This window comes from Oncorhynchus tshawytscha, linkage group LG24, assembly GCF_018296145.1.
Source record: "Oncorhynchus tshawytscha isolate Ot180627B linkage group LG24, Otsh_v2.0, whole genome shotgun sequence".
Classification (NCBI taxonomy): Eukaryota; Metazoa; Chordata; class Actinopteri; order Salmoniformes; family Salmonidae; genus Oncorhynchus; species Oncorhynchus tshawytscha.
Genome location: NC_056452.1, coordinates 28353935 through 28367310, shown reverse-complemented (window position 1 = coordinate 28367310; position 13376 = coordinate 28353935). Strand labels below are relative to the sequence as shown.

Genomic DNA, 13376 nt, shown 5'->3' with positions numbered 1-13376 from the left:
CCACCCCTTCCTCTCTCTTCCTCCCTCCCTCTCCCTCTACCCCTCTCCTCCACCCCTTCCTCTCTCTTCCTCCCTCCCTCTCCCTCTACCCCTCTCCTCCACCCCTTCCTCTCTCTTCCTCCCTCCCTCTCCCTCTACCCCTCTCCTCCACCCCTTCCTCTCTCTTCCTCCCTCCCTCTCCCTCTACCCCTCTCCTCCACCCCTTCCTCTCACTTCCTCCCTCCCTCTCCCTCTACCCCTCTCCTCCACCCCTTCCTCTCTCTTCCTCCCTCCCTCTCCCTCTACCCCTCTCCTCCACCCCTTCCTCTCTCTTCCTCCCTCCCTCTCCCTCTACCCCTCTCCTCCACCCCTTCCTCTCTCTTCCTCTCTCCCTCTACCCCTCTCCTCCACCCCTTCCTCTCTCTTCCTCCCTCCCTCTCCCTCTACCCCTCTCCTCCACCCCTTCCTCTCTCTCTCTTCCTCCCTCCCTCTCCCTCTACCCCTCTCCTCCACCCCTTCCTCTCTCTCTCTTCCTCCCTCCCTCTCCCTCTACCCCTCTCCTCCACCCCTTCCTCTCTCTTCCTCCCTCCCTCTCCCTCTACCCCCTCCTCCACCCCTTCCTCTCTCTTTCTCCCTCCCTCTCCCTCTACCCCTCTCCTCCACCCCTTCCTCTCTCTTCCTCCCTCCCTCTCCCTCTACCCCTCTCCTCCACCCCTTCCTCTCTCTTCCTCCCTCTTACCTGCGTCTCAGGAGGAACTGGTTCTAGCTGCTCTGAGGATAGAGGCTCTTCAGGTAGCCAAACACATCTCAGACAGCCCCTCCCTCTCCACTGTCACCCCCCAGGTACTGAGCTGAGCCAGCCTGCACCTATACCTGCTCTCTCTCTGTGTGTGTGTGTGTGTGTGTGTGAGCAGCATGAGCGTGTCTCAGCCTGCCTCCCCCTCCCCCCTCTAGTCACACCATTGTGTGTGTGTGTGAACCCATGGCCGTTACTAAACAATAACAGCAACATCAACCGTCTCTGCCCCTCCCCTTTTTTCCCCGTGTGACATCACTAACACGGCTTCCAGACCCTGACCTCCAATCTCCTGAACCAATTAACTTAAAGAGTGCTGGGCCTTTTCTTTTCTTGGCTGTGTATCAAACATGTCGGCTATCGGCCTGAACATGTCGGCTATCGGCCTGAACATGTCGGCTATCGGCCTGAACATGTCGGCTACCGGCCTGAAACGGCTAGCTTAGTTAGCGGTGCGCGCTAAATAGCGTTTCAATCGGTGACGTCACTTGCAAAGAGACCTTGAAGTAGTGGTTCCCCTTGCTCTGCAAGGTCCGCGGCTTTTGTGGAGCGATGGGTAACGATGCTTCGTGGGTGACTGTTGTTGATGTGTGCAGAGGGTTCCTGGTTCGCGCCCGGGTATGGGCGAGGGGACGGTCTAAACTTATACTGTTACACATGTCGGCTACCGGCCTGAGCTTGAGTTCATTTGCACACAAAAAAATCATACAACGATGGAAAGACCTGTGTGTTGTCCTTGTTAATGCAGACTGAGAAGAGCCCCAACTTAATCATTGCCTCAATTTTGTCCCGCACATTGAATACAGTTGCGGAGAGTCCCTGTAATCCTAGATTCAGATAATTCAGGCGAGAAAAAACATCACCCAGATAGGCCAGTCGTGTGAGAAACTGGTCATCATGCAAGCGGTCAGACAAGTGAAAAGTCTGGATACTCTTAAGGATCCTCCCCTTTTTAAAAATGTTCACCTAAAATGACATCCCCAAATCTAACTGCATGTAGCTCAGGACCTGAAGCAAGGATATGCATATTCTTGGTACCATTTGAAAGGAAACACTTTGAAGTTTGTGGAAATGTGAAATGAATGTAGGAGAGTGTAACACAATAAAAAAGTCTATATCCTGGGAAATGTTCTTATTGCTTACAACCTCATGCTAATCACATTAGCCTTCGTTAGCTCAACCTCATGCTAATGACATTAGCCTTCGTTAGCTCAACCTCATGCTAATCACATTAGCCTTCGTTAGCTCAACCTCATGCTAATCACATTAGCCTTCGTTAGCTCAACCTCATGCTAATCACATTAGCCTTCGTTAGCTCAACCTCATGCTAATCACATTAGCCTTCGTTAGCTCAACCTCATGCTAATCACATTAGCCTTCGTTAGCTCAACCTCATGCTAATCACATTAGCCTTCGTTAGCTCAACCTCATGCTAATCACATTAGCCTTCGTTAGCTCAACCTCATGCTAATCACATTAGCCTGCGTTAGCTCAACCATCCCGTGGAAGGGACACCGATCAGGGGATAGATATGGGGTAAGGTCTCTACTTGACACTAAGGGGATGGATATGGGGTAAGGTCTCTACTTGGCACTAAGTGGATGGATATGGGTTAAGGTCTCTACTGGACATTAAGGGGATGAATATGGGGTAAGGTCTCTACTTGACACTAAGGGGATGGATGTGGGGTAAGGTCTCTACTTGACACTAAGGGGATGGATATGGGGTAAGGTCTCTACTTGACACTAAGGGGATGGATATGGGGTAAGGTCTCTACTTGACACTAAGGGTATGGATATGGGGTAAGGTCTCTACTTGACACTAAGGGGATGGATATGGGGTAAGGTCTCTACTTGGCACTAAGGGGATGGATATGGGGTAAGGCCCAGAGATAGACTAGTATCCTGTCCAACGGATGTACCTTGATGTTCATTATTTAAATTTGGACAGAGAGGGCTGCTTACCCAGTTGGTGGCAGGTTGACTGAGCCAATCCTCAGGAATACTAGCTGTCATCAAGGCCTCAGTTAATGGGGATACTAATCAAATCCAGTCTTTGGCTCTACAGCTCTACAGTTGGCTAGGGCAGTTGGTGGCTGTCTTGGGGACTGATGTCAAATCCCTAAAACTACCAAGTCTTCTTGGACCTGCTTATCCATACAACTGCTACAGGTTGTCTCTATGGACCTTAAGCAGTAGAGCCAGTGTTATAATATCATACTATAGAATAAGAAAGGTATTAGTGGTTAAATGCTGCAGCTAGACCCAACACATCTCTCTAGGACTACTGTATTAGTGGGGCTTTAAGTCTCCCACACCCCCATGAGGCCCCAATCCCCTAATCCCCCACAGGGAGGATTAAACCATCCACGGCTGTTTTTGGGGGGGCGCAACTCCATGATCCGATTCTGTGTTATGATGTCATAATCAGATTCTGTGTTCAGACATTTCATGTTTTAAAAAAAAAAAAAAGTAGTTTGTCCAAGTTGATGTTCTGATGCCCTGCTGTATGGGACCAAGCGCTACTGAACTTGTCTAATATGGAAAACCCTGTCCATTTTTTTTTTACCTTTATTTAACTAGGCAAGTCAGTTAAGAACAAATTATTATTTTCAATGACGGCTTAGGAACAGTGGGTTAACTGGCCTAGGAACAGTGGGTTAACTGCCTGTTCAGGGGCAGAATGACAGATTTGTACCTTGTCAGCTCGGGGATTTGAACTTGCAACCTTCCGGTCACTAGCCCAACGCTCTAACCACTAGGCTACCCTGCCGCCCCGTCAATTACTCTAACCTGTGGGCTCTGGAAGTTAGATGTATTAATATAAAACTGGTTCCAGGTCAGATTGGAAATTAAGTGTTTTACACAGGACCTTTTACACCTATCAAAATCATAACAGCTTCCTCTGACATTGTGATGCGCTTGGTCACGTGATTCATGACACTAACATTGTGCTACTATCTATCCCTGTCCCTCTCCAATATCATGCAGCATTCATCCATCAGTAGATATATCCCCCCTCTTTCCCCTGCCTAGACCCAATTACAGCCAAGCTGTTGCAGCAGCAGCCAATCACTGGCATTGAGGACTGCTCCATCCAAACATGTTGCTACCAGCTGCCTAAGTCTCCAAGAGCATCATTACAGAGGCTGCATCATTTTGCATATTGAGTTTGGCCGTGGTTTTGGGGCATCTTGGTGTGGAGCATCTTGGTTTGGGGCATCTTTCTGATCCGATATGATGCAGCCTTGTGGCTTGGTTTGGTTCAGGATCCTACAAAGAGTGTGCATTGTCTTTAGGGGTTTAAAGTGCAGGTAACTTTCCCAGGTTTTTCCAGAAATCCTGGATGGAGGATTCCACAATCTTCCAACTGGGGATTCTGGGAAAGCTTCCAGAACACAGCCCTAGTTTTCTGTCACCATTAGATCAACCAGATACCTAACTAACAGTCTGTTCCTGTGTCTCTCCCCCTTCTCTTCCTCCTCTTCCTCCTCCTCTTCCTCCTCCTCCTCCTCCTCCTCTCCCCTGACCTGGCTTCGGCGAGCAGCAGAGAGACAGAGAAGTGATGTCATCAACACTGGACAGGGACTGCGGCGATACCAACAGTTCTCTCTACACCCGGACAGCGGGCTACGGAGAGGGGGAGAGGGAGAGCCCCTACCCACCCAAAGACATGGAGCACTCCTTGGGCATCGCACGAGAAGAGGTACCCCTCTAGACCTACACCCAAACCACTCACTACTGTCAAGTTCATATCCATTGTGGGAAGTTTACTGTATGACAGAATTGTAGGAACAGGTTGACATTCAACAGTATAGTCAATACAAATGCAGATTATATAGATAAAAACACATGCATTTTTTTTGTATACTGATGTAAATATAAACACTATGGCCTGATGTCTTCACAGTTCTTCATGTGATGTGTACATGATGTGTACCTAAGAAAGTCCTATTCATCCTACCTTTCAGATCGTGTCCAAGGAGAAGGAGGTACTGGAGTGGCAGAGGAAATACGAGGACAGTCGACAGGAAGTGCTGGAGATGAGGTGAGTTGATCACCTGTCAGTCCGTCAGCTTGGTTGAAGATAACGAAGGACAGGTTCATGGGACCAGAGACGTTGGTTACTAGTTGGTCCCTTCATTAAGAAATCTTCCACATTCATGTAAAGAGTTATGGGATATTAGAATTTGGGGTTGTTCAGGTTTTGGGGGGTGGGTTGGGGTGGTGGTTTGGGGTGTTGTGGTTTTGGGGTGGAGAGTTGGGGTGGTGGTGGGGTTTTGGGGGGGTGGATTGGGGTGGTGGTTTGGGGTGTTGTGGTTTTGGGGTGGAGAGTTGGGGTGGTGGTGGGGTTTTGGGGGTGGATTGGGGTGGTGGTTTGGGGTGTTGTGGTTTTGGGGTGGAGAGTTGGGGTGGTGGTGGGGTTTTGGGGCGTGGATTGGGGTGGTGGTTTGGGGTGTTGTGGTTTTGGGGTGGAGAGTTGGGGTGGTGGTGGGGTTTTGGGGGTGGGTTGGGGTGGTGGTTTGGGGTGTTGTGGTTTTGGGGTGGAGAGTTGGGGTGGTGGTGGGGTTTTGGGGAGGTGGATTGGGATAGGGTGGAGATCCAGCTGGCTAGGAGAGCCAATAGGCTTATATCATTAGGCTGATTGGGATAAGGAGGGTTAAGTAGCTAAGAGGGGAGGCCCGACTAATCTACCCACTCTCTGGCAACCCCAAACAAGCAGCATTGTCATAGGCAGAGAGAGAGAGAGAGAGAGAGAGAGAGAGGCACTAGCACACAGGCTGTGGCCTCATTTGAACTCCTTAAAATACAAATGAATAAATGAATGCTATTATCATTCCTCCCTTCCTTGAAGTAATTGATTAGAAATGAATGGCATTGTGTCCACTGTGTGTTCACCTATCCAATCATGCCTGTAATTCATTTGATAAATTGAGGAAGGATATACTTTTAAGGATTTCTAATGGGGACACAAACTGCTGAGAGACAGAGGGGGGGGCAGAGAGAGAGAGAGGGAGGGGGAGAGAGAGGGGAGAGGGGGGAGGGAGAGAGGGAGAGGGGGAGGAGAGAGACAGAGAGAGAGAGACAGAGGGAGGGGGAGAGAGGGAGGGGAGGGAGAGAGACAGAGGGAGAGGGAGAGAGGGAGAGGGGGAGGGAGAGAGACTGAGGGAGAGGGAGAGAGAAGAGACAGAGGGAGGGGAGAGAGGGAGAGAGAGAGAGAGACAGAGACAGAGGGAGGGGGAGAGAGAGAGACAGAGACAGAGGGAGGAGGGAGAGAGAGAGAGAAGGGGAGAGAGAGAGAAGGGGAGAAAGAGAGAAGGGGAGAGAGACAGAGGGAGGGGGAGAGAGAGAGAGAGAGGGGGAGAGGGAGGGAGGGATTGAGGGAGGTAGGGAGGGAGGGAGGGGGAGAGAGAGAGAGACAGAGGGAGAGAGAGAATGGGAGAGAGAGAAGGGGAGAAAGAGAGAAGGGGAGAGGGAGAGAGAGACAGAGGGAGGGGGAGAGAGAGAGAGAAGGGGGAGAGGGAGGGAGGGATTGGGAGGGAGGGAGGGAGGGAGGGAGGGAGGGAGAGACGGAGAGACGGAGAGACGGAGGGAGGGGGAGGAGAGGGAGAGAGAGAGAATGGGAGGGAGAGAGAATGGGAGAGAGAGAGAATGGGAGAGAGAGAGAATGGGAGAGAGAGAGAATGGGAGAGAGAGAGAAAGGAGAGAGAGAAGGGGAGAGAGAGAGAGAGAGAGAGAGAGAGAGAGAGAGGGGAGAGAGAGGGAGAGAGAGAGAGAGAGAGGGGAGAGAGAGAGAGAGAGAGGGAGAGAGAGAGAGAGAGAGAGAGAGAAGGGGAGAGAGAGAGAGAGAGATGGGGGAGAGAGAGAGAGAGAGGGGAGAGAGAGAGAGAGAGAAGGGGAGAGAGAGAGAGAGAGAGAGAGAGAGAGAAGGAGAGAGAGAGAGAGACGGGGAGAGAGAGAGAGAGAGAGAAGGGGAGAGAGAGAGAGACGGGGAGAGAGAGAGAGAGAGAAGGGGAGAGAGAGACGGGGAGAGAGAGAGAGACGGGGAGAGAGAGAGAGAGAAGGGGAGAGAGAGACAGAGAGAGACAGAGAGAAGGGGAGAGGGAATTAATATGATTAACATTCTCGTTGTCCTTGTTATTACTTTAATACTTACAGTCTAGTATATTTCTGTTGGACCATCGTTGTTAAGTTATGTACTTTCCATGTCAATATAGTTTACTAAATGCATTGCCACAGAGAGAGAGAGAGAAAGAGAGAAAGAGATAGGGAGTCAGTGGCATTGAAAACAAAGCCAAGGCAGATTTAGACAGGTGGACGAGGCTATCTTTATGGAGGTTTAAAGATAGCCTCGTCCACCTCACGCTTGTGGATGACAACACTGTGCGTGATTGCCTCTGTGAAGAAAACACATGATTGGTGTTTTGACACATTACTTCCTGTCTGAGATCTCATCTGTGCCTTTAAGAAACGTTCTACATTTATAAAGAACAAACACTGGAATATTTGTCTGTTTATAAATAATCTTTCCCGTTTGTGGCTCACAGGAGAATCGTGGCAGAGTATGAGAAGACCATTGCACAGATGATTGGTGAGTGTTTCTCTGTGTAGTTTCTCATACATAAATCTACCAACCCCAGCATAGCACCTGGGTTATATACAGTACATGATTGCTATACCAATATGTGGTTTGTTGTTCCTCACAACCTTTTCAGTATGTTAATAATTAGCAAAAAAATCTTATGTTCCCAATTCATAATTTTTAAAGATGAATCCACGTGATGCAAGCTACAGTGTGTTTCCACCTTGCGCATCAAAACCTTTCAGTTTTTATGTATTGTATGACATACAATAATTCAATGGTCTACGCTTTCCAGCCTCACTATTATCTTCCAGATCAAACCCACAAAGATTCACTCGTTGTCCTTTTTATCTCACTACTCTCGTTCACTTCTCCCTTTCCACCTCTGAAACATTTCTGAAGCTCTGCTCTGATTTTTGTTTTTAATAAGATTTTCATTCCCATTGTTCATATTGCGTCAGGGATATGGGGTCAACTTCAATCAATCCAGGAAGTTAACAGAAATTCCAATTCCAATTGTCCAGAATGCTTCTCTATGAGAAAACGGTTAGAATTGGAATTTCAGGTTACTTCACGAAATGGACCAAATTGAAAATGACCCCAACCCTGTACAACACTCAACACTCTCACTAAAGGAGTGAGCCGCCATTTTTTGTTCTATCACGGCTACTGCTCTCTCACGTGTCCTGCAGGGTTGGGGTCAATTCTCATCCAGTTCTGTCAATCCAAGAAGTAACTGTAAATGACAGTTTTCCTACATCTGTCTCTATAAGCAAGTTTCCGAAAACCTTTTTTATGTGAGTATAGTACGTCGGATAAAAACAAATTCACGACAGGCTAGCCCCGATGGAAACACGACATTTTGTCGGTAAACTTTCCAAATGTCAACAAAAGAAAATACTCGAGATCTTTTTGTGTCTATAAAATAAATTACGCTAGAAATGGAAATGCTTTAATTAATGAATGAAATTTAATTAATTCGGTGAACTTTCAAAATTTTGTCAAACCAAAGTTAGTAAAATAAATGATACGATAAATGGTGGTGGAAACGACTATTGATACAATAACCATCATATCGAAGTAAACTTGGAGTCATGAGATGATATGTTGTGTGTTTGTCTCAGGAAACCATGCAGTTTATTAAGCTACAGATGAAATAAATTATGATGAACTTCACAGGGGGGTGAGAGTGCACGGTGACGAGTTGGATGCTGATTTACAATAAATATCCAGGGTCTTATTCTGGTGACATGATGATCGATGACTGGGTGCCATTTTGACAAATTAAAATAATCTCGCTCTTTTGTCCGTAGTAATCTCATCATGTAGACTAGTCTACCCACACCGTGTCTGCGAACTGTTGGCTCGAGCACACCTGCCAATACCGGAGTGGGCACATTCACTATATAATGGAAACCATCAGTAGAGTTGAAAATGATATGGAAATGCATTTAAAACCTCTTAAGGATCGGACCTTGTTTTTCAATTTTCACCTATAATGACATCTTCAAAAAATATATATCTTTCACCTTTCAGGTAGGCTAGTTGAGAACAAGTTCTCATTTGCAACTGCGACCTGGCCAAGATAAAGCAAAGCAGTTCGACACATACAACAACACAGAGTTACACATGGAATAAACAAAACATACAGTCAATAATACAGTAGAACAAAAGAAAACAAAAAGTCTATATACAGTGAGTGCAAATGAGGTAAGATAAGGAAATAAATAGGCCATGGTGGCGAAGTAATTACAATATAGCAATTAAACACTGGAATGGTAGATCGGCAGTAGATGAATGTGCAGTTAGAGATACTGGGGTTTAAAGGAGCAAAATAAATAAATATATGGCTGTAGCTCAGTAGAATTATATGGATACCCATTTAACTGATATTTTTTAATTCGGTACGGACTTTTATCCGCAACAAGTCAACTTGATGGAAACTCATCTCTGGTGGGAAACTATGCACGTTTTTATTAATATAGATTTTAGAATATTCGTATTAAAATCTGTCGCCAATTGGATGAAAACCTGGTTTATGAGACACGTTTTAAGTGAAATTAGATTTGAAACGGATTGACTCCAACCCATGTGTCCTGCTGCCCTCCCAGCTTGATAACACAACTCTTTCTTTTGTGTTCTGCTGCTCCTGTAACAGGGCTGCCAGGTGAGTATCGAGGACTCTGCCCCGTTAGTTGTTTGTGTCTTCAGATCACATCCATCTGTCAAAGAGAGATAGAAGTGACATTCATCTTCCCGTTTCTGTTGTCTTTCATTCTTTCCAGACTTCTCTGTGAGCTAACTGGTGAAAGTGTACCTTCGTTAGGTTCTACACAACACCAGATTTCCGTACGCAAGACTTTCACATGGGACACTATGGGCCCTTTTGTTCTTTCTTCCCCTGAAGTACACAGCAGGAACCTTTAACTCTCTCTCCATAACACACACACTGTCCATGTTTGGTGTGTACAGGTCCTTGAAGATCGTACGTGAGCTTGGCAGTATTAAATAGTTAAACCCTAGCTTTGTCGGAAGTCTCATGGTATAAATCAGCTAAAGAGGGGACGGAACCTGATGTAAATCAGTGAACCCTCGCAACACGTCAAACCAATCAAATGTTCCTCCGAGTGCCGTAGTAAGGACTAAACGTGACAACAAAACAACCACGGGTTTTCAAACCATTTTAGAACGTTCGCAGTGCGCTGGTTTTCAAACCATTTTAGAACGTTCGCAGTGCGCTGGTTTTCAAACCATTTTAGAACGTTCGCAGTGCGCTGGTTTTCAAACCATTTTAGAACGTTCGCAGTGCGCTGGTTTTCAAACCATTTTAGAACGTTTGCAGTGCGCTGGTTTTCAAACCATTTTAGAACGTTCGCAGTGCGCTGGTTTTCAAACCATTTTAGAACGTTCGCAGTGCGCTGGTTTTTAAACCATTTTAGAACGTTCGCAGTGCGCTGGTTTTCAAACCATTTTAGAACGTTCGCAGTGCGCTGGTTTTCAAACCATTTTAGAACGTTCGCAGTGCGCTGGTTTTCAAACCATTTTAGAACGTTCGCAGTGCGCTGGTTTTCAAACCATTTTAGAACGTTCGCAGTGCGCTGGTTTTCAAACCATTTTAGAACGTTCGCAGTGCGCTGGTTTTCAAACCATTTTAGAACGTTCGCAGTGCGCTGGTTTTCAAACCATTTTAGAACGTTCGCAGTGCGCTGGTTTTCAAACCATTTTAGAACGTTCGCAGTGCGCTGGTTTTCAAACCATTTTAGAACGTTCGCAGTGCGCTGGTTTTCAAACCATTTTAGAACGTTCGCAGTGTGCTGGTTTTTAAACCATTTTAGAACGTTTGCAGTGCTCTATTTTTCAAACCATTTTAGAACGTTCGCAGTGCGCTTCTCTGTTGTTTCGAGATGAGTTAAAGCTGCAGCGAGAAGGGAGAAATGGTCTACAATGCTGGCTTTGTGGGGGATGTTTCTGAAGTGATAATTGGCTGTAAAAGCTAGCATGAGGGACAAGAAGTAGCTAGCCATAATAAGGTTTGTTTTCAGAAAAGTCAACTAAACTTGTAAGCTACCTAGGTATAACTAACTAGCTAGCTACTAGTTAATAAATCTCTCTCACGATTATAAAGCCAGCAAAATGTTAATAAAAACAGCATATTATTGACCTAAAAGGTTAGCTGTGTTAGCCCAGACACTAGCTTATTCAGGGTCAGTGATATATAGAGCAACCATGTACTGTCTATCGATGGGAACAACTGCAATAATTTTTCAAGCAACATTGCTAAAATTAATTCAATAAATTAAAATGAACCTCATAAAAGGTTAGCTGTAATGCTAATCTCCTGTAGTTTAACTGTTAGCTGTAATGCTAATCGCTAGTAATTTAACTGTTAGCTCTAATGCTCATTTCCTGTTGCCTAAATGTTAGCTGTAATGCTCTGTAATGCTAATCTCCTGTAGTTTACCTGTTAGCTGTAATGCTAATCTCCTGTAGTTTACCTGTTAGCTGTAATGCTAATCTCCTGTAGTTTACCTGTTAGCTGTAATGCTAATCTCCTGTAGTTTACCTGTTAGCTGTAATGCTAATCTCCTGTAGTTTACCTGTTAGCTGTAATGCTAATCTCCTGTAGTTTACCTGTTAGCTGTAATGCTAATCACATGTACTTTAACTGTTAGCTGTAATGCTAATCGCCTGTAGTTTATTTAACTGTTAGCTGTAATACTAATTTCCTGTTGCCTGACTGTCATTTCCTTATTGTCATACTGTACCTACATTACAAGGGTTGGATTTGCACTAAACAATTGTATATGTCAGCACTTAAAAGGCATGTACACATTCTGATATATGATTCACCTCATATACATTGTCTAATGTTTTAAATTGACAACATAGAGCTCAACATGTAAACAATGTGTGAGTTTGAGCTATTCTCTGCTTCAGATGACAGATGCCCATAAGGCCAGCAATGCCATCATACTGTAGGCCTATGGCTGCGTTGGCGATGCATGTCATATGATAAGCTGCACAATGGATTGACATAGCTGATATACTGAGAGAGAGTGACAATCAAATGAAAACAGATTAGAGATCTTAAAACTAGGCAAAAAAATGAATTGTTAATTTGAGAATACAGACACATTACAGGCAGAAACCCTTCCCCTATATATTGCATGAGTGTGATATGTGATGAATCAACATTGACACTAGTTCATTTTGAATAATAGTTTTAACAAATTAAACAAGTTTAAACACTTCACTTCTAAGAATCAACACTTCATCACTTTCATCAACATTTACATATAAGATAACTGGTATGTAAAGATTAGACATTAGTGTAAACAACAACAGATAACTGGTATGTAAAGATTAAACATGCTAGTGTAAACAACAACAGATAACTGGTATGTAAAGATTAAACATGCTAGTGTAAACAACAACAGATAACTGGTATGTAAAGATTAAACATGCTAGTGTAAACAACAACAGATAACTGGTATGTAAAGATTAAACATGCTAGTATAAACAACAACAGATAACTGGTATGTAAAGATTAAACATGCTAGTGTAAACAACAACAGATAACTGGTATGTAAAGATTAAACATGCTAGTGTAAACAACAACAGATAACTGGTATGTAAAGATTAAACATGCTAGTGTAAACAACAACAGATAACTGGTATGTAAAGATTAAACATGCTAGTGTAAACAACAACAGATAACTGGTATGTAAAGATTAGACATTAGTGTAAACAACAACAGATAACTGGTATGTAAAGATTAGACATTAGTGTAAACAACAACAGATAACTGGTATGTAAAGATTAAACATGCTAGTGTAAACAACAACAGATAACTGGTATGTAAAGATTAGACATTAGTGTAAACAACAACAGATAACTGGTATGTAAAGATTAAACATGCTAGTGTAAACAACAACAGATAACTGGTATGTAAAGATTAAACATGCTAGTGTAAACAACAACAGATAACTGGTATGTAAAGATTAAACATGCTAGTGTAAACAACAACAGATAACTGGTATGTAAAGATTAAACATGCTAGTGTAAACAACAACAGATAACTGGTATGTAAAGATTAAACATGCTAGTGTAAACAACAACAGATAACTGGTATGTAAAGATTAAACATGCTAGTGTAAACAACAACAGATAACTGGTATGTAAAGATTAAACATGCTAGTGTAAACAACAACAGATAACTGGTATGTAAAGATTAAACATGCTAGTGTAAACAACAACAGATAACTGGTATGTAAAGATTAGACATTAGTGTAAACAACAACAGATAACTGGTATGTAAAGATTCGACATTAGTGTAAACAACAACAGATAACTGGTATGTAAAGATTAAACATGCTAGGGTAAACAACAACAGATAACTGGTATGTAAAGATTAGACATTAGTGTAAACAACAACAGGTAACTGGTATGTAAAGATTAAACATGCTAGTGTAAACAACAACAGATAACTGGTATGTAAAGATTAAACATGCTAGTGTAA

At 44.1% G+C, this 13376-nt stretch overlaps 1 protein-coding gene across 8 annotated transcripts in view; it reads left to right on the top strand.

The window, feature by feature from the left end:
- Window positions 1-13376, top strand: part of tacc2 (transforming, acidic coiled-coil containing protein 2) — a 77138-nt gene that overhangs the window by 48612 nt on the left and 15150 nt on the right. For 5 of the 8 annotated variants that reach the window (XM_042305624.1, XM_042305622.1, XM_042305620.1 and 2 more), the window contains exons 11-15: window positions 730-822; window positions 4322-4480; window positions 4746-4822; window positions 7323-7366; window positions 9516-9524. In XM_042305624.1, coding sequence (XP_042161558.1) covers window positions 730-822; window positions 4322-4480; window positions 4746-4822; window positions 7323-7366; window positions 9516-9524 — 382 coding nt within the window. The remainder of the gene's footprint in view (window positions 1-729; window positions 823-4321; window positions 4481-4745; window positions 4823-7322; window positions 7367-9515; window positions 9525-13376) is intronic. The other 3 variants (XM_042305623.1, XM_042305625.1, XM_042305619.1) reach the window with 2 other exon arrangements.